Raw genomic sequence first — 21701 nt, forward strand, 5'->3', positions numbered from 1 at the left:
CGCTGAACAAACAGCGTTCACTACAGACAGGGGTGCAATCTCTCCTTCAAGGCCAGTCACACCCCTTGAGGCGCCTCATGCACTTCCTAGGGAAGATGGTGGCAGCAATGGAGGCAGTTCCTTTTGCGCAGTTTCATCTGCGTCCACTTCAGTGGGACATTCTCCGCAAATGGGACAGCAAGTCGACGTCCCTCGACAGGAACGTCTCCCTTTCTCAGGCAGCCAAAGCCTCCCTTCGGTGGTGGCTTCTTCCCACTTCATTGTCGAAGGGGAAATCCTTCCTACCCCCATCCTGGGCGGTGGTCACGACGGACGCGAGTCTGTCAGGGTGGGGAGCGGTCTTTCTCCACCACAGGGCTCAGGGTACCTGGACTCAGCCGGAGTCCTCCCTTCAGATCAATGTTCTGGAGATAAGGGCAGTGTATCTTGCCCTAAAGGCGTTCCAGCCGTGGCTGGAAGGCAAGCAGATCCGAATTCAGTCGGACAACTCCACAGCGGTGGCATACATCAACCATCAAGGCGGAACACGCAGTCGGCAAGCCTTCCAGGAAGTCCGGCGGATTCTGCTGTGGGTGGAAGCCACAGCCTCCACCATATCCGCAGTTCACATCCCGGGCGTAGAAAACTGGGAAGCAGACTTTCTCAGTCGCCAGGGCATGGACGCAGGGGAATGGTCCCTTCACCCGGACGTGTTTCAAGAGATCTGTTGCCGCTGGGGGATGCCGGACGTCGACCTAATGGCGTCACGGCACAACAACAAGGTCCTGGCATTCATGGCACGGTCTAAAGATCCCAGAGCTCTGGCGGCAGACGCATTAGTTCAGGATTGGTCGCAGTTTCAACTGCCTTATGTGTTTCCTCCTCTGGCACTGCTGCCCAGAGTGTTACGCAAGATCAGGTCCGACTGCCGCCGCGCCATCCTCGTCGCTCCAGACTGGCCGAGGAGGTCGTGGTACCCGGATCTGTGGCATCTCACGGTGGGCCAACCGTGGGCACTACCAGACCGACCAGACTTGCTGTCTCAAGGGCCGTTTTTCCATCTGAATTCTGCGGCCCTCAACCTGACTGTGTGGCCATTGAGTCCTGGATCCTAGCGTCTTCAGGGTTATCTCAAGAGGTCATTGCCACTATGAGACAGGCCAGGAAACCAACGTCCGCCAAGATCTACCACAGGACGTGGAGGATATTCTTATCCTGGTGCTCTGATCAGGGTTTTACTCCCTGGCCATTTGCCTTGCCCACTTTTCTTTCCTTCCTTCAATCCGGATTGGAAAAGGGTTTGTCGCTCGGCTCCCTTAAGGGACAAGTCTCAGCGCTCTCTGTGTTTTTTCAGAAGCGCCTAGCCAGACTTCCACAGGTACGCACGTTCCTGCAGGGGTTTTGTCACATAGTCCCTCCTTACAAGCGTCCGTTAGAACCCTGGGATCTGAACAGGGTGCTGATGGCTCTTCAGAAACCACCGTTCGAGCCAATGAAGGATATTTCTCTTTCACGCCTTTCGCAGAAAGTGGTCTTCCTAGTAGCAGTCACATCACTTCGGAGAGTGTCTGAGCTAGCAGCGCTGTCATGCAAAGCCCCTTTCCTGGTGTTTCACCAGGACAAGGTGGTTCTGCGGCCGGTTCCGGAATTTCTCCCGAAGGTGGTATCCCCCTTTCATCTCAATCAGGATATCTCTTTACCTTCTTTTTGTCCTCATCCAGTTCACCAATGTGAAAAGGATTTGCACTTGTTAGATTTGGTGAGAGCACTCAGACTCTACATTTCTCGTACGGCGCCCCTGCGCCGCTCGGATGCACTCTTTGTCCTTGTCGCGGGCCAGCGTAAAGGGTCACAGGCTTCCAAGTCAACCCTGGCTCGGTGAATCAAGGAACCAATTCTCGAAGCCTACCGTTCTTCTGGGCTTCCAATTCCCTCAGGGCTGAAGGCCCATTCTACCAGAGCCGTGGGTGCGTCCTGGGCTTTGAGGCACCAGGCTACGGCTCAGCAGGTGTGTCAGGCGGCTACCTGGTCGAGCCTGCACACTTTCACGAAACACTATCAGGGGCATACCTATGCTTCGGCAGATGCCAGCCTAGGTAGGCGAGTCCTGCAGGCGGCGGTTGCCCACCTGTAGGAAGGGGCCGTTTTTACGGCTCTATTACGAGGTATTATTTCTTCGGCGCTCCATTGGGAGACCCAGACGATTGGGTGTATAGCTACTGCCTCCGGAGGCCACACAAAGCACTACACTAAAAAGTGTAAGGCCCCTCCCCTTCTGGCTATACACCCCCAGTGGGATCACTGGCTCACCAGTTTTCTGCTTTGTGCGAAGGAGGTCAGACATCCACGCATAGCTCCACTGTTTAGTCAGCAGTAGCTGCTGACTATATCGGATGGAAGAAAAGAGGGCCCATATAGGGCCCCCAGCATGCTCCCTTCTCACCCCGCTGGTGGTTTGTAAGGTTGAGGTACCTATTGCTGGTACGGCGGCTGGAGCCCACATGCTGTTTTCCTTCCACATCCCCCTGAGGGGCTCTGAGGAAGTGGGATCTTACCGGCCCCAAAGCCCTGAGGCCGGGCTCCATCCACAGACCCATTGAACCTGCTGGATACGGAGCTGGGTACCGTTCAGGGACATGGCCCTGCACCATTCAGGTACTCTGTGTCCCCGTACACACAGGCACAGCACACTCCAGACTTGCTGGGTGTGCTAGTGCGCCGGGGACAGTAAAGGGTTACAGTCACTGCAGCCTAGCTGAGTGACTTTATGTATGGGGAACTACCGCGCCGGACGCTCCGGGAGCGGCGGCGCGGCTGGGACTTGTAGTGCGCCGGGGACTTAGCGCCGACCGCGCTTTTACGGCGGCGGCGCTTATAAATCCAGTCCCCGGCTTTTGCGGCCTAGCTCCGCTTCGTTCCCGCCCCCACCCTGTCAATCAGGGTAGGGGAGAGACGCTGAGCAATCAGCAGCGCCGAGGGCTGGAGCCTTATTTACATGCTCCAGCCCTCTCACTGGACACTGTGGGACGCCGGTTTCCCGCTCTGACTTGGGGGCACGCCCACGGCCCGCCCCTACTCACACGAGCTGGAGAAGGACGCCGGCAGCCATTCCTGCAGTCCGAGCTGAGAGATCGGACTCTGGGCAACCAGGCACAGGACTAGGGCGACCACACACCCGCTTATAGGCGGGCGGTAAGCGGCACCTGAAGTGCTGACCCCACTAAATACCGCAGTTGTCCATTTGTATTTTTATGCTTACACTGCATAGGTCGCTATTTTTGGCTATATGCCCTCTTAGATGGCGACACATCAGCAGCAGGAAAGCAGGGGTGCTAAGGCACAGGCTTTCTATGCTGCTTGTATTGCATGTACTGAAGTGTTCATGTGTATTTATGCTTGTATGCTATACACTGCACTGTACGGTCGCTAGTCTGGGCTATTTTCGCCTAGAATGACTAGACTACAGCAGCAGAAAAGCAAGGGTGCTGAGGCACAGGTTTTTTCTATGCTGCTTGTATTGCAGGGGTTGCAGTGTTCATTTGTACTTATGCTTGTATGCTATACATTGCACTGTATGGTCGATATTCTGGGCTATATTCCCCTAGATGGCTAGTCTACAGCAGCAGAAAAGCAGGGGTGCCAAGGCACAGGCTTTCTATGCTGCTTGTATTGCATGTGCTGCAGTGTTCATTGTACCTTATGCTTGTATGCTATACATTACATGGTACGGTCGCCATTCTTGGCTCTATATCCTAGATGGCTAGTCGGCAGCAGCATATAAGCAACACAGGCTTTCGATGCTGTTTTTACTGCATGTGATACTGTTCCACGGCACTGAACCCCATTGTGTGCAATGCTCCCCTGGAGCACTTGGTCAGCCGGGGTCTCTACTAGACGTGGCCAAAGGACAACCCTGTCCAAGGACAGGGATGGAGTTGCAATGGGATAGAGACTTGCAGTCCGGACAGGCCATGGGCAATCTGGATTATTGCTCCCTGGCCACCCTCATTGGGAATAAAATCGGTGCTCCGGGGGGGGTCCCAGGAGGCTCTCTGTATGATGAGGCAGACGTAGCTCATCAGGACTTTGATCCTGACAACGCTCTCAATCCGGATACACCGGATGGTGACGCCATAAGGAATGATCCTATAGCGTCCATCAATCGTATGTTGGATCTTTCTCCCTCAGCTCCCCCAGCGGAGGAGTCAGCTTCACAGCAGGAGAAGTCCCATTTCAGTAGCTCAAACGTATATTGAGTATTTTTCTGGCCACGCTGACTTCAGAGAAGCAGTCCAGGAACACCACGCTTACCAGATAAGCGTTTTCTCCAAACGTATCAAGGATACACGTTATCCTTTTCCCCCTGACGTGGTCAAGCGCGGGACCCAGGGTCCAAAGGTGGATTCTCCAATCTCCAGGCTTGCGGCTAGAGCCATAGTTGCAGTGGAGATGGGACTTCACTTAAAGATGCCAGACAGATGGACTCTGGTTGAAATCTGTCTATGAGGCTATCGGCGTGTCGGTTGCTCCGGCATTTACAGCCGTATGGGCACCCTAAGCTTTTCAGCTGTTCTTGCACAGCTGGTCTTGAGCATATGTACATTTGTGCCGCAGGGGCGTCCGTAACCTCGCAATGTCTGCATTGCGACTTACCCTATTAATGCTGTCCTGGAAGGACAGTCGAGGTTTCGGTCCTTCCCAAGCTCGGGCAGGTCCCAATTGTCCTCGTCCAAAAGAGCTGAAAAGCCTCAGAGGGGCTCAGCTTCCGGGGGCTCAATCACGCCCAAGGAAGGCAGCCGGAGGAACCGCTACCAAGGCGGTCTCCTCATGACTCTCAGCTCTCTCATCTCTCCGCATCCGCGGTTGATGGCAGACTCGCTCGCCTTTGGCGACATTTAGCTGCCACAGGTCACAGACCGGTGGGTGAGGGACATTGTGCCCACGTGCACAGGACAGAGTTCTGTTCTCGTCCTCCGACTCGATTCTTCAGAACGTCCCCACCTCCCCACCGAGCCGATGCTCTTCTGCAGGCAGAAGGAGTGGTAATCCCTGTTCCTCTTCAGGAACAAGACACGGTTTTCCTCCAATCTGGTTGTGGTGCCAAAAAAGGATGGCTCTTTCCGTTCCGTTCTGGACCTAAAACTGCTCAACAAGCACGTGGAGGCCAGGCGGTTCCGGATGAAACCCTCCGCTCCGTCATTGCCTCAATGTCTCAAGGATATTTCCTAGCATCAATAGACATCAAAGATGCTTATCTCCACGTGCCGATTGCTACAGAGCACCAATGTTTTCTACGTTTCGTGATGGGAGACGACCATCTTCAGTTCGTAGCTCTGCCATTCGGTCTGGCGACAGCCCCACGGGTGTTCACCAAGGTCATGGCGGCAGTGGTAGCAGTCTTGCACTCACAGGGACACTCTGTGATCCCTTACTTGGACGATCTACTTGTCAAGGCACCCTCTCAAGAGGCATGCCAACTCAGCCTGAATGTTGCGCTGGAGACTCTCCAGACGTTCGGGTGGATCATCGACTTCTCAAAGTCAAACCTGTCACCGACCCAATCACTAACGTATCTTGGCATGGAGTTTCATACCCTCTCAGCGCTAGTGAAGCTTCCGCTGGACAAGCAGCGGTCACTACAGACTGGGGTGCAGACTCTCCGTCAAGGTCAGTCGCACTCCTTAAGACGCCTCATGCACTTCCTCGGGAAGATGGTGGCGGCAATGGAGGCGGTTCCGTTTGCGCAGTTTCATCTGCGTCCTCTTTATTGGGACATTCTCCGCCAATGGGACGGGAAGTCAACATCCCTGAACAGGAAAGTATCCCTTTCACAGAAGGACTCTCTGCAATGGTGGCTTCTTCCCACCTCATTATCACAGGGAAGATCCTTCCTACCACCGTCTTGGGCGGTAGTCACGACAGACGCGAGTCTGTCAGGGTGGGGAGCAGTTTTTCTCCACCACAGGGCTCAGGGTACGTGGACTCAGCAGGAGTCCACCCTTCAGATCCATGTTCTGGAAATCAGAGCAGTGTATCTTGCCCTACTAGCCTTCCAGCAGTGGCTGGAAGGAAAGCAGATCCGAATTCAGTCGGACAACTCCACAGCGGTGGCATACATCAATCACCAAGGAGGGACACGCAGTCGGCAAGCCTTCCAGGAAGTCCGGCGGATTCTGATGTGGGTGGAAGCCACGGCCTCCACCGTATCCGCAGTTCACATCCCCGGCGTAGAAAACTGGGAAGCAGACTTCCTCAGCCGCCAGGGCATGGACGCGGGGGAATGGTCCCTTCACCCGGACGTGTTTCAGGTAATCTGTAGCCACTGGGGAAGGCCGGACGTCGACCTAATGGCGTCCAGGCACAACAACAAGGTCCCAACCTTCATAGCACGGTCTCGCGATCACAGAGCTCTGGCGGCAGACGCCTTAGTGCAAGATTGGTCGCAGTTCCGGCTCCCTTATGTGTTTCCACCTCTGGCACTCTTGCCCAGAGTGCTACGCAAGATCAGATCCGACTGCAGCCGCGTCATACTCGTCGCCCCAGACTGGCCAAGGAGGGCGTGGTATCCGGATCTGTGGCATCTCACGGTCGGCCAACCGTCGGCACTACCAGACCGACCAGACTTACTGTCCCAAGGGCCGTTTTTCCATCGGAATTCTGCGGCCCTGAACCTGACTGTGTGGCCATTGAGTCCTGGATCCTAGGGTCTTCAGGATTATCCCAAGGGGTCGTTGCCACCATGAGACAGGCTAGGAAGCCCACGTCCGCTAAGATCTACCACAGAACGTGGAGGATATTCTTATCCTGGTGCTCTGCTCAGGGAGTGTCTCCCTGGCCTTTTTGCATTGCCTACCTTTCTTTCTTTCCTGCAATCTGGGTTAGAAAAAGGTTTGTCGCTCGGCTCCCTTAAAGGGCAAGTCTCGGCGCTATCCGTCTTTTTTCAAAAGCGTCTAGCACGACTTCCTAAGGTGCGCAAGTTCCTGCAGGGGGTTTGTCATATTGTACCCCCGTACAAGCGGCCGTTAGATCCATGGGATCTGAACAGGGTACTAGTTGCCCTCCAGAAGCCGCCCTTCGAGCCTCTGAGGGAGGTTTCACTTTCTAGACTATCACAGAAAGTGGCTTTTCTGGTAGCGATCACATCTCTTCGGAGAGTGTCTGAGCTAGCAGCGCTGTCATCCAAGGCTCCTTTCCTGGTCTTCCACCAGGACAAGGTAGTGCTGCGCCCCATTCAGGAGTTTCTCCCGAAGGTGGTATCCTCTTTTCATCTTAATCAGGATATCTCTTTGCCTTCTTTTTGTCCTCATGCAGTTCATCGGTATGAGAAGGATTTACATTTGTTAGATCTGGTGAGAGCACTCAGAATCTACATTTCCCGCACGGCGCCCCTGCGCCGCTCCGATGCACTCTTTGTCCTTGTCGCTGGTAAGCGCAAAGGGTCGCAGGCTTCCAAAGCCACCCTGGCTCGATGGATCAAAGAACCAATTCTTGAAGCCTACCGTTCTGCTGGGCTTCCGGTTCCATCAGGGCTGAAGGCCCATTCTGCCAGAGCCGTGGGTGCGTCCTGGGCATTACGACACCAGGCTACGGCTCAACAGGTGTGCCAGGCGGCTACCTGGTCGAGTCTGCACACTTTCACCAAACATTATCAGGTGCATACCTATGCTTCGGCGGACGCCAGCCTAGGTAGAAGAGTCCTGCAGGCGGCAGTTGCCTCCCCGTAGGGGAGGGCTGTCTTCGCAGCTCTAACATAAGGTATTTCTTTACCCACCCAGGGACAGCTTTTGGACGTCCCAATCGTCTGGGTCTCCCAATGGAGCGCCGAAGAAGGGAATTTTGTTACTTACCGTAAATTCCTTTTCTTCTAGCTCCTATTGGGAGACCCAGCACCCGCCCTGTTGTCCTTCGGGATTTTTGAGTTTTTTCGGGTACACATGTTGTTCATGTTGAACGGTTTTTCAGTTCTCCGATGTTACTCGGAGTGAATTTGTTTAACCAAGTTATTGGCTTTCCTCCTTCTTGCTTTTGCACTAAAACTGGTGAGCCAGTGATCCCACTGGGGGTGTATAGCCAGAAGGGGAGGGGCCTTACACTTTTTAGTGTAGTGCTTTGTGTGGCCTCCGGAGGCAGTAGCTATACACCAATCGTCTGGGTCTCCCAATAGGAGCTAGAAGAAAAGGAATTTACGGTAAGTAACAAAATTCCCTTCTTTACCCACCCAGGGACTGCTCTTGGACGTCCCAATTGTCTGGGTCTCCCAATGGAGCGACAAAGAAGAAGGGAATTTTGTTTACTTACCGTAAATTCCTTTTCTTCTAGCTCCAATTGGGAGACCCAGCACCCGCCCCTGTGCCCTTCGGGCTGTTGTTCTTTGTGTACACATGTTGTTCATGTTGAATGGTTTTCAGTTCTCCGAACTTCCTTCGGATTGAATTTACTTTAGACCAATTTATAAGTTTCCTCCTTCCTGCTTTTGCACCAAAACTGAGGAGCCCGTGATGCACGGGGGGGTGTATAGGCAGAGGGGAGGGGTTACACTTTTTAAAGTGTAATACTTTGTGTGGCCTCCGGAGGCAGTAGCTATACACCCAATTGTCTGGGTCTCCCAATTGGAGCTAGAAGAAAAGGAATTTACGGTAAGTAAACAAAATTCCCTTCTTTGCTGTCCGCACACAACTTTTTTTAGCTGCGTTTTTGAGCTAAAAAATAAAAATGGACATGTGAATTCTTTCCTGTGTTTTTCACCCATGCAATGCATTGGAAAAATGCATGCATTTTTACCGCTGCATTTTTGCTGCGAGTGCGGGTTTTTTTTTCTTTTGTTTGTTTTTTTGCTGTAAAAAAAAACGCTGTGTGCGCACATAGCCTTAGGTGTCGGACCACCTCTTTAACGGCATCTTGAAGAAACATTCCCATCGTTTAAAGTTATGGCATATGACTAGGATACTTATTGTGTCATCTCTGTAGGATTGGATTGAATCCGATATTGGGGACACCCGACGAACCCTGTTAATAAAGGTGCTGATTTAGTGTCCTATCCCCTTGGAGTTTTTCTTTCTCGGCACCTTCTCCCTTCTGTGCACAGAGCGACAGCCGGACACATTCACTTCAATGGGCAACGCTGCAGTAGGTTTACACAAGCAGAGAGAAATGGTGACTGGTGCAACACACCGGCAGAATTCTCCGGATTGCTGAGATCTCCTCTAGTGATGTGCCATCAGTTTATAAGATGGGAATTATCTCTCTAAGGCTATGTGGCCACGGGAGGAAGTAACTGCGGATTTTGCCACGGAAAACCCGCGGATTTTCCAGATAAATCCGCGGGTTTATGCAAGTACAGACACTCCCCATGTTATCCTGTGGGATTTGGGAAGTGCTGTTTCAATGCTGCAGAATTTGCGGCTGCAGAAAATACGGTGGATTTTCGCGACTGCATGTCAATTATTCATGTGGAAATATCTGCGGAATTCCCGCTCCTCCCCTTATGGAGATACAGGGCGGGAAATCTGCAGGAATTCCGCATGAAATCCGCACGGTTTCCGCAGGTTTACCGCAACAACTCCGCAGCAATGGATAGCTGCGGATTCTGAGGAGCTGCTGCGTGAACCTGCAGAAATGTGCGCAGGTACGTTATCCTGTGGGCACATAGCCTAACAGTGATTCAGGGAGTGGAAGAGTCAGATGAGCTGCTCCTGGCTATAGGAACACTACCGGAGCTGGTGTCCGATAATACAAGAGCACGATGTGATGGTACCCCACACTATTTACTTCCGTACCTGATCAGATACTAAAATAGTTACACCTTATCTTGCATACTGATATTTAGCAGTCTTCTAGGCGCGCAGGTATGCAGCGGCACGCTGCAGTCATCTCATCACCTCCGTATATGCAGTCTGTACAATGTGTAACGCTCGCACATCAGTGTGTTGTTTGTAAAGTTCCCTTTATTATGTGATCAAAATCGACAAGTTGTACAAGTGATGGGTGCGGTCAGACCTCCAGGGGCGCTGACAATAATGGGCCCAACAGTGTAAATGGAATCTGTCAGATGGTTGGTCTTCTGGGCGCTGTCAGACAGCACCGGCTGCGGCACTCGGCACATGAGCCGCCATCTGCATACCACTAAAATAAAAACGTGGGTTTCCCAGGATTTGGGCAACAGATTGACAATATAAATGTACTCCGGACGGCCGAGTATGGCTATTGGCTTTTTCCAGTAGCTCCGTAGAGAATGAATTTAGCAGCGGTTAATCGTATGCACTCGCTCCTCCCTAGCCTGAGTAAGTGCCCATTCTGCCAATGGGTGCAGGTCCCAGTGGTGTTTGACTCCTCTGTGAGCTGCTTCTCCCCCCCCCCCCCCCCCCCCCCCCCGAAAACAAAAAGGCTCCACCATGATACTTCATACGGCCTGATCCATCGTTGTGCGGCCCCGTACACCGCAGATGATCAGCCGGTCCCGCCAACTTTCATCTGTGTATGCGGGAACTGAAGAGTCTTATACCCAAAGGTCGGACCCCACCTATCACTTTGACATATGAAAGGGACAGCTTTTTCTAGCTTTATAGAAGCCTATAACCATTAATAGTAATTATTTTATATTTTTTTTTAATAACTTTGTGTCTGATCCATTGTTATTGTGCAACCAACCCCCTTTTGTTTTTCTTCTAGTGGCAGCCATTGCTTATTGCAGTCTTTTTATGCTTTGATTTATAAGAGCTGGAAAAATGTTTTTACTGTGTTGTTTCAGATCTCGTTCAAGAAGCTCTTCCAGCTCCAGATCAAGGTCTCGTTCCAGCTCCAGAGAACGTTCTCAATCTCGCGGTTCAAAATCAAGGTGAATAGCGGGTACCACGCCGTGTGGCGCAGCGAGAGGCGCGTGGTGCAGGATGGCTTTATACGCTGATTTGTCTGCCGTAACAGCTTAGTTTATCCTTTTATTTTCCTATAGTAATTTCTTCCACAGCAGAAATGTACTGATGGTTGTAAATGTACCTTGTGTCTGTTAAGCAACACGTAGTGACAGGAATGTACGGCGTCTGTCCTCTACACGTTATCCTCCTACTGATGGAAAGGAGATTGTGGTTTTTCAGTTAGCCAGCTGTAAAACTTCCATAACTTTAGCCAAAAACTGGGGGGGAAAATGAGGGTGCGTCATATAATCTGGATATGGCTTACCGTAGCGGTGGTGGTGGTGGAGCGGGGGTCACAGGAGGCAGGATCAGTCATACTGAGGGCTTAGAGGAGGGGGTGTCACCGCAGTGGAGCGGCTCAGGAGGTTCACAGGACAGAGGGTTGGCGATACGGCGGGCACCATTGATCTGACAGGCTGCAAACTCCATTGAATTATCTGCAGTTGACGCGATGGACTTCAAGAAAATGGCCGTGGAGGTGATGCATGCGCTGGTTGACATGATGGACTTCAAGAAAATGGCCACAGAGTTCTATCTGCGCACACTCCACCTCCGCAGCCATTTTCTTGAAGTCAACTGCGGCTGATTCAATTGAGTCCGTCGGCAGGTCAATGGAGCACGCTCCTGCGACACCCATGAGCCCGCAGTATCACCAACCCTCTGTCTGACCGTCCTGAGCCACAACACCCCTTCCTCCGAGCCCGCAGCATCGCCAACCCTGCCTCCTCTGACCCGCCGGAGCCATTAGACCGCCGCCGCTCTCCCCTGGTGAGATGTTATAAGACGCACTAGGATTGTAAGATCAACCCTCCTTTAGCATTAAAAACTTTTTTTTTTTTTTTTTCCTTTTTTCCTCTCTAAATTTGGGGTGCGTCTTATAAAACGAAAAATACGGTAACTTGATAATGTAGCTAAATTATGCCAAGTGTCCAGATCATCAGGTATCACATCCAAACATTGAACCTAGCGAAACAATACAGTCTCCTATTACATATGCCGGAGGTGGTAGCAGGTCGGTGGGTTCACTGGGTGCCGGACCTCCACCAGTCTGATATTCATGACCCATCCATGGCATAGGTAATCCATATATGCCTTAGTTCTCCCTTTTCATATATCTAATAATGTAGGTCTAAACGTAGGTATAGGTAAACGTAGGTATAGAACAGTGGGGATATACAGTATATCAGTAGGAACGGCCATCATGCAGTGATTGTGGCATTTGACTGCTCGGGTGCCACCGTTGGATATGGCATGTATGTAAGTCCCAGGGGTGAGGCCTGCATCCATCCCCCATAACTGAGGTCTCATGATTCACAAAACCGTTCCCGTCGGCTTCTGACCACGTGTGAATGGAGAGGTGGTGGCACGTGGATCAGCTTTCCTCCTTCATTGTTTTGGGGGTTCTAAATAAGTAGCATATTTGTCACTCTGACAATGAATGGAGAGGGCCATCGTATTCACTGCTACATCTCCACTTGTGGTCAGAAGTCATCTGAGACCTTTGAAGAGTAGCGCCCCCCCCCCCCCCCACCTTACCCAATGGCCCTTCTAGCCTAATATTAAACGCAGCACAAATCTGCACAGCGGCCCCTTCATTCTGAGGATCATTGGGGTCCTAGACATCAAATCCCAACAATCATAAAGTAACGACACATCCTGGAAATATTGGTAATGGGTAAGTCATGTTGTTTCTGAGGTAGTCAGCAGAGGATGTTTCTGATCATTTTAGGAAACCTGCCTTCTATAAATGTTTTTTGTTTTTGTTTTTTTTTTTTTACTTCCCAAATTGTTGTTAAATTCTGTCCATTTTTAATCAATAAAGATCCAGCTCAAGGTCCCACCGAGGTTCTTCTTCCCCCAGAAAAAGATCTGTTGCAAGTTCCCACTCCTCCTCCTCCTCCGAGAGAGGAAAGAAGAGAAGCCGCTCCAGATCATCGTCTGGTGACCGCAAAAAAAGACGATCAAGATCACGGTCAACAGAAAGGTTTGGGTTACCGCAGAACTGGAGGGGCGGGGATTCTAGTGATAAGGGAAATAAGTCTTAAGAGCCTTGTATACTATTATATAAAAATATGTCTACTGCATATGTCACTCTTGTGTTTTGTATAACCTCAACTATTCCAGATCTAGTGTATGGCTGACACTGACATTGTTAAAGAGCAACTTCAGTCACAGCTGATAAAAGTATAAAGGCCGTAGTCAATATAACTATTTTAATACCTATGTACAATAATATATCTAAACTACTGCTCCGATGTAAAAGAATAGAACTACTATAATACTGCCCCCTATGTACAAGAATAGAACTACTATTATACTGCCCCTAGATACAAGAATATAACTACTATAATACTGCCCCTATGTACAAGAATATAACTACTATAATACTGCCCCTATATACAAGAATATAACTACTATAATACTGCCCCTATACACAAGAATATAACTACTATAATACTGCCCCTATGTACAAGAATAGAACTACTATAATACTGCCCCTATATACAAGAATATAACTAATATAATACTGCCCCTATATACAAGAATAGAACTACTATAATACTGCCCCCTATGTACAAGAATAGAACTACTATAATACTGCCCCCTATGTACAAGAATAGAACTACTATAATACTGCCCCCTATATACAAGAATAGAACTACTATAATACTGCCCCCTATGTATAAGAATAGAACTACTATAATACCAATTTTCTTTAATATGGATATATAGGTGGGTCGCTGATGAGTGGGTTGTTCTTTAGCGTCTCCACCTTCCTCCTGGTTATATCAGTATATCGGTATAATATGCCCGGTCTCTGGTGGCCGGTTTCCCTTTATATATGGAGCTATAGTGTGATGAATCTACATCTTTACTTTCCAGGTGATAGTTTGATATAGAAATGACAAGGATGCACTTTTACTTTGTGTGTTGCAGGCGCAGACATTCCCCCGTTGGATCGTCTCATTCGGGCTCTCGATCTGCGAGTTACAAAAAGAAATAGATATTTAGGAATTCCCACATGATCAGAATTTAAAAAAAAACAAAACACAAAAATGGAGCAGATACGAGGCCTCATGACCCACCGGATCGGCAGTAGTGGAGGCGCACGCTCCTGCGTATCTGCTACAACCTAACCCAACCGTAGCATTTTAAGCCATAAGCCCCAAACCGCGCTCCCTCTACCTCTCATCATAGGAAGTGGGACTCTCTAGATGGCAATAATATGGCTTAGACTTTGTGACGCATCCTTTTGGTCGTGTACCTGTATTTTTGTACTACTACAAACCCCCCAACTTTCCCACACAGCAGAATAATGTGAATTTCTCTCTTCTCTATTGCAATCCTTATGGCTTAAAATGCAAAAAAAAAAAAAAAATGTGCAAAGCTAAAAATGTAATATTTCCATGGTGTTACAAGGTAAGTATCTGTATTACTCAGTCTTGGCATTACGCCGGGCATCAAAGCTTGGGCAGTACTAAAATTCAGGTCACCCCCTTTGCAGGAGCAACATTGATTTGTTAGAGACCATTACTCTGTCCTATCTGCCCCCGACCCCCGCTATAGGAGTCAGGACCTTGTTACTTTACCCCCTCTGTGCACCATCCACTCTCGAATGTAAGCCGAGTATTACTGTATCTTGTGCCTATCGCTTATTATAAAGCTACTATTTATGTACAGAAAGCCCTCGATCCGAGGCTCCGGCGCTCTTAGTAGTGATTCTCCAGGGGTGGGGCGATTAATACCGAACATAGGAGACACCTCAACAGAAAAGAAATCCCAAGATTATGTATTTTGTCAGATTTGGTCTTTTATTTTTAGGATGGTGATTTTTATTTTTTTTCCTGTAGACATGTGACAATAAAATCCTGACTCCTGCACTTCATTCTGGTATGTGTTTTTATAAAGAAGGGTACTACAACACAAACCCCCCCCCCATGGTCAGACGTGGATATGACTGCTGGGGTAAGACGTGTTGAACGTGTCGGAGCCACTAAGCACCTTCTGCTGTACAGGGGAACTGATATGTCCAGACCCCATAGTCTTCTATGGGCACATTCACCGTCATCTTCCAGCATTTCAGTGGGATTGATCGTGCAGCTGATCACCCCTGGTCTCCATAGGTCATTGAAAACTATCTCTATATGGCTTTTGGGTGAAATTTCAAGATGATCCTAAAATGCCCTCTGACCTTTCAGGTGACCTTCTCTAATCTTTTGGATGCACATGTTCAACGTTTCAGGACTTTTTGCACAACTTGCTGTTCTTTAATAAGGAGCCCAATGGCAAAATTCACAACAGATGTTTGATGCATGAATCGCCCAATAAATTTTGGGGGTTCAGTTAAAATTTATATTAAACAGTCGTCCTCATCAGGCTGTTCACATTTTGACATGAGACCAAGACGACTCCCTAGCAATTGATCAGCAGGAGCGTGCAATTGCGAGACTTCAAGCAGGAGGTTCTCAGACGGAAGTGGCCACTGAGCTCAGAGTGTCACCAGCAGGTTGTACAGAGACACAGAGAGACTGGAAGAGTCACAGAAAGGCAGAGAAGAGGACGTCGTTTGTACACATCCCAATCTGGCTTCTTCATTGCGAACATTGCCCTTCAGAACAGGATGATGACTGCCGCACAACTCCAGGGACATTTAAGGAAGGTGAGAGGCCGCCAAGTGTCACGTCAGACCATTCAAAAGTATTTTCTTTGTCGCTCCATTGGGAGACCCAGACAATTGGGTGTATAGCTTCTGCCTCCGGAGGCCACACAAAGTATTACACTTAAAAGTGTAAAGCCCCTCCCCTTCTGCCTATACACCCCCCGTGCATCACGGGCTCCTCAGTTTTTATGCTTTGTGCGAAGGAGGCACACATGCACGCATAGCTCCACAATTTAGTCAGCAGCAGCTGCTGACTATATCGGATGGAAGAAAAGTGGGCCCATACAGGGCCCCCAGCATGCTCCCTTCTCACCCCACTCTGGTCGGCGGTGCTGTTAAGGTTGAGGTACCCATTGCGGGTACATAGGCAGGAGCCAACATGCTGTTTTCCTTCCCCATCCCTGCAGGGCTCTGGGTGAAGTGGGATCCTAATCGGTCTCCAGACACTGGGACCGTGCTCCCTCCGCAGCCCCTGGGGAATCTGCTGGACAGGAGCCGGGTATCGTCAGGGACAAGGCCCTGCTACTGTGAGGTACTCTGTGTCCCCTTGGGGACGGCGCATGGAGCGCTTGTGTCATACACGCTGCAGCACTGCTGGGCGTATTAGTGCGCCGGGACTACCGCGCTGACCGCGCTTGTTCGCCGGCCGCGCTTATAACTCTAGTCCCCGGCTTCTGCGGCCTAGTGCCGCATATTCCCGCCCCCGGGCCTGCCAGTCAGGGGAAGGGAGGGACGCTGCACTGGATGTCAGCGCTGAGGGCTGGAGCATACTTTGGATCCTCCTCCCCCCTCACTGAGCACCGTGGGGCACTAGATTCCCGCACTTTCTAGGGCACGCCCACGGCCCCCTCCTCCTCACAGAACGCCGGCAGCCATTCCTGTCAGCACTTCTGAAGCTGGAGAGGAGAGACAACACGGCTCTGGGAGATCCAGGCAGGGAATCTGGTGGTCACACAACCGCTTTTGGCGGTCGGTAAGCCGCACCTGTTTCTAGGTGCTGGCCCCCCTGGGTGCCTAAGTGTATATATATATATATATATATATATATATATATATATATATATATATATATATATATATATATATATATATAGGTTTATATGCTATATATTTACTCTGTACGGTCGCACTGTTGGTTTTTGGCTATATACACTCCCGGACTGTACTCAGAGGAGACAACAGCATGTCGTCCGCAAAAAGCAAGGGTGCCAAAGCACAGGCTTACTTTGCAACCTGTACCTCATGTGCGGCTATACTACCGGCAGGTTCCACCTACCCTCATTGTGTGCAATGCTCGGCCCCTGTGGCACTTACTCAGCCGGAGCCTCTGCCACTGGTGGCCCAGGTGGAACCACCTGCTCCCACTGTCCAGGTGACAGGGACGGAGTTTGCAGTATTCGCTGACAAACTTTCTGAGACTATGGATAAATGGTCTGCTAAGATACTAGAAGCCTTGCAGTCCAGGCCGGTAACACAGGTCCCGGGCACTGTTGAATCATTGACCCCAGGCCCCCCTCGGTTGGAGCAGCAAAGTGCTCCTGGGGTGACTCATAGGTCCCAAGGTGAGGTCTCTGACACGGACCGCAGTCCCAGACCGCCTAAGCGGGCTCGCTGGGAGCTTCCCTCGACTTCATCACACTGCTCAGGGTCTCAGCAGGAGGACTCTAGAGGATGAAGCGGAGGTGGCAGATCAGGATTCTGATCCTGAAGCCGCTCTCAACCTAGATACGCCAGAGGGAGACGCCATAGTGAACGACCTTATAGCGTCCATCAATCAGGTGTTGGAGCTTTCTCCCCCAGCTCCTCCAATTGAGGAGTCAGCTTCTCAGCAGGAGAAATTCCGTTTTAGGTTTCCCAAGCGTACAATGAGTACGTTTCTGGATCACTCCGACTTCAGAGAGGCAGTCCAGAAACACCGAGCTTGTCCAGATAAGCGCTTTTCTAAGCGCCTTAAGGACACACGTTATCCCTTCCCCCCCTGACGTTGTCAAGGGTTGGGCTCAGTGTCCCAAGGTGGATCCTCCAGTCTCCAGACTGGCGGCTAGATCCATAGTTGCAGTGGAAGATGGGGCTTCACTCAAAGATGCCACTGACAGACAGATGGAGCTCTGGTTGAAATCCATCTATGAGGCTATCGGCGCGTCCTTTGCTCCGGCATTCGCAGCCGTATGGGCGCTCCAAGCTATCTCAGCTTGTCACTCGCAGATTAATGCAGTCACACGTGCCTCTGCTCCGCAGGTGGTGTCATTAACCTCTCAGGCGTCGGCGTTTGCGTCCTACGCCATTAATGCTGTCCTGGATTCTGCGAGCCGTACGGCGGTAGCATCCGCCAATTCGGTGGCAGTCCGCAGGGCCATGTGGCTACGTGAATGGAAGGCAGACTCTGCTTCCAAAAAGTTCTTAACCGGGTTGCCATTTTCTGGCGACCGCCTGTTTGGTGAGCGATTGGATGAAATCATTAAACAATCCAAGGGAAAGGACTCATCCTTACCCCAGCCCAAACCAAAGAGACCTCAACAACGGAAGGTACAATCGAGGTTTCGGTCCTTTCGGCCCGCGGGCAGGTCTCAATTCTCCTCGTCCAACAGGTCACAGAAGAGTCAGATGAACTCCGATTCATGGCGGTCTAAGTCACGTCCTAAAAAGACCGCCGGAGGAACCGCTTCCAAAGCGGCCTCCTCATGACTTTCGGCCTCTTCACACCGCATCCTCGGTCGGTGGCAGGCTCTCCCGCTTTTGCGACGCCTGGCTGCCACAGGTACAAGACCGTTGGGTGAGAGACATTCTGTCTCACGGTTACAGGATAGAGTTCAGCTCTCGTCCTCCGACTCGTTTCTTCAGAACATCTCCGCACCCCCGAGCGAGCCGATGCTCTTCTTCAGGCGGTGTGCACTCTGAAGGCGGAAGGAGTGGTGATCCCTGTTCCTCTTCAGCAACAGTGTCACGGTTTTTACTCAAACTTGTTTGTGGTGCCAAAAAAGGACGGATCTTTCCGTCCTGTTCTGGACCTAAAACTGCTCAACAAACACGTAAAAACCAGGCGGTTCCGGATGGAATCGCTCCGCTCCGTCATCGCCTCAATGTCCCAAGGAGACTTCCTAGCATCAATCGACATCAAAGATGCTTATCTCCACGTACCGATTGCACCAGAGCATCAGCGCTTCCTGCGTTTCGCCATAGGGGACGAACACCTTCAGTTCGTGGCACTGCCTTTCGGCCTGGCGACAGCACCACGGGTCTTCACCAAGGTCATGGCAACAGTGGTAGCAGTCCTACACTCTCAGGGACACTCGGTGATCCCTTACTTAGACGATCTGCTTGTCAAGGCACCCTCTCGAGTGGCATGCCAACGCAGCCTGAACATTGCTCTGGAGACTCTCCAGAGATTCGGGTGGATCATCAATTTCCCAAAGTCAAATCTGACACCGGCCCAATCACTGACATATCTCGGCATGGAGTTTCATACTCTCTCAGCGATAGTGAAGCTTCCGCTGGACAAACAGCGTTCACTACAGACAGGGGTGCAATCTCTCCTTCAAGGCCAGTCACACCCCTTGAGGCGCCTCATGCACTTCCTAGGGAAGATGGTGGCAGCAATGGAGGCAGTTCCTTTTGCGCAGTTTCATCTGCGTCCGCTTCAATGAGACATTCTCCGCAAGTGGGACAGGAAGTCGACGTCCCTCGACAGGAACGTCTCCCTTTCTCAGGCAGCCAAAGCCTCCCTTCGGTGGTGGCTTCTTCCCACTTCATTGTCGAAGGGGAAATCCTTCCTACCCCCATCCTGGGCGGTGGTCACGACGGACGCGAGTCTGTCAGGGTGGGGAGCGGTCTTTTTCCACCACAGGGCACAGGGTACCTGGACTCGGCCAGAGTCCTCCCTGCAGATCAATGTTCTGGAGATAAGGGCAGTGTATCTTGCCCTAAAGGCGTTCCAGCCGTGGCTGAAAGGCAAACAGATCCGAATTCAGTCGGACAACTCCACAGCGGTGGCATACATCAACCACCAAGGCGGAACACGCAGTCGGCAAGCCTTCCAGGAAGTCCGGCGGATTCTGCTGTGGGTGGAAGCCACAGCATCCACCATATCCGCAGTTCACATCCCGGGCGTAGAAAACTGGGAAGCAGACTTTCTCAGTCGCCAGGGCATGGACGCAGGGGAATGGTCCCTTCACCCGGACGTGTTTCAAGAGATCTGTTGCCGCTGGGGGATGCCGGACGTCGACCTAATGGCGTCCCGGCACAACAACAAGGTCCCGGCATTCATGGCACGGTCTCAAGATCACAGAGCTCTGGCGCCAGACGCATTAGTTCAGGATTGGTCGCAGTTTCAACTGCCTTATGTGTTTCCTCCTCTGGCACTGTTGCCCAGAGTGTTACGCAAGATCAGGTCCGACTGCCGCCGCGCCATCCTCGTCGCTCCAGACTGGCCGAGGAGGTCGTGGTACCCGGATCTATGGCATCTCACGGTGGGTCAACCGTGGGCACTACCAGACCGACCAGACTTGCTGTCTCAAGGGCCGTTTTTCCATCTGAATTCTGCGGCCCTCAACCTGACTGTGTGGCCATTGAGTCCTGGATCCTAGCGTCTTCAGGGTTATCTCAAGAGGTCATTGCCACTATGAGACAGGCTAGGAAACCAACGTCCGCCAAGATCTACCACAGGACGTGGAGAATATTCTTATCCTGGTGCTCTGATCAGGGTTTTACTCCCTGGCCATTTGCCTTGCCCACTTTTCTTTCCTTCCTTCAATCCGGATTGGAAAAGGGTTTGTCGCTCGGCTCCCTTAAGGGACAAGTCTCAGCGCTCTGTGTTTTTCCAGAAGCGCCTAGCCAGACTTCCAAAGGTGCGCACGTTCCTGCAGGGGGTTTGTCACATAGTCCCTCCTTACAAGCGTCCGTTAGAACCCTGGGATCTGAACAGGGTGCTGATGGCTCTTCAGAAACCACCCTTCGAGCCAATGAAGGATATTTCTCTTTCACGCCTTTCGCAGAAAGTGGTCTTCCTAGTAGCAGTCACATCACTTCGGAGAGTGTCTGAGCTAGCAGCGCTGTCATGCAAAGCTCCTTTCCTGGTGTTTCATCAGGACCAGGTGGTTCTGCGTCCGGTTCCGGAATTTCTCCCTAAGGTGGTATCACCCTTTCATCTCAATCAGGATATCTCCTTACCTTCTCTTTGTCCACATCCAGTTCACCAATGTGAAAAGGATTTGCACTTGTTGGATCTGGTGAGAGCACTCAGACTCTACATTTCTCGTACGGCTCCCCTGCGCCGCTCGGATGCACTCTTTGTCCTTGTCGCTGGCCAGCGTAAAGGGTCACAGGCTTCCAAATCAACCCTGGCTCGGTGGATCAAGGAACCAATTCTCGAAGCCTACCGTTCTTCTGGGCTTCCGGTTCCATCAGGGCTGAAGGCCCATTCTACCAGAGCCGTGGGTGCGTCCTGGGCTTTGCGGCACCAGGCTACGGCTCAGCAGGTGTGTCAGGCGGCTACCTGGTCGAGCCTGCACACTTTCACGAAACACTATCAGGTGCATACCTACGCTTCGGCAGATGCCAGCCTAGGTAGGCGAGTCCTTCAGGCGGCGGTTGCCCACCTGTAGGAAGGGGCCGTTTTACGGCTCTATTACGAGGTATTATTTTACCCACCCAGGGACTGCTTTTGGACGTCCCAATTGTCTGGGTCTCCCAATGGAGCGACAAAGAAGGGAATTTTGTTTACTTACCGTAAATTCCTTTTCTTCTAGCTCCAATTGGGAGACCCAGCACCCGCCCCTGTTCCCTTCGGGCTGTTGTTCTTTGTGTACACATGTTGTTCATGTTGAATGGTTTTCAGTTTTCCGAACTTCCTTCGGAATTTACTTTAGACCAATTTATAAGTTACCTCCTTCCTGCTTTTGCACCAAAACTGAGGAGCCCGTGATGCACGGGGGGTGTATAGGCAGAAGGGGAGGGGCTTTACACTTTTAAGTGTAATACTTTGTGTGGCCTCCGGAGGCAGAAGCTATACACCCAATTGTCTGGGTCTCCCAATTGGAGCTAGAAGAAAAGGAATTTACGGTAAGTAAACAAAATTCCCTTCTTCAGCATGCTAAATGAGCTGCCGGGGTACCTGATCACACCACCACACATGGACGCCATCTACACTGGACAAG

At 51.1% G+C, this 21701-nt stretch overlaps 1 protein-coding gene across 2 annotated transcripts in view; it reads left to right on the plus strand.

Annotated features, from left to right (window-relative positions):
• The window catches only part of ZRANB2 (zinc finger RANBP2-type containing 2), a 54821-nt gene extending 40051 nt beyond the window's left edge, over window positions 1–14770 (plus strand). Inside the window, exons 8-10 of one of the 2 annotated variants that reach the window (XM_075320313.1) lie at window positions 10727–10813; window positions 12751–12873; window positions 13827–14770. In XM_075320313.1, the coding sequence (XP_075176428.1) occupies window positions 10727–10813; window positions 12751–12873; window positions 13827–13893 (277 nt within the window). In that variant the 3' untranslated portion in view covers window positions 13894–14770. Of the gene's footprint in view, window positions 1–10726; window positions 10814–12711; window positions 12874–13826 lie in introns of both variants that reach the window. The other variant, XM_075320312.1, reaches the window with a different exon arrangement.
• The last annotated feature ends 6931 nt before the right edge of the window (window positions 14771–21701 follow it).

Source organism: Anomaloglossus baeobatrachus, chromosome 8, assembly GCF_048569485.1.
Source record: "Anomaloglossus baeobatrachus isolate aAnoBae1 chromosome 8, aAnoBae1.hap1, whole genome shotgun sequence".
Lineage (NCBI taxonomy): Eukaryota > Metazoa > Chordata > Amphibia > Anura > Aromobatidae > Anomaloglossus > Anomaloglossus baeobatrachus.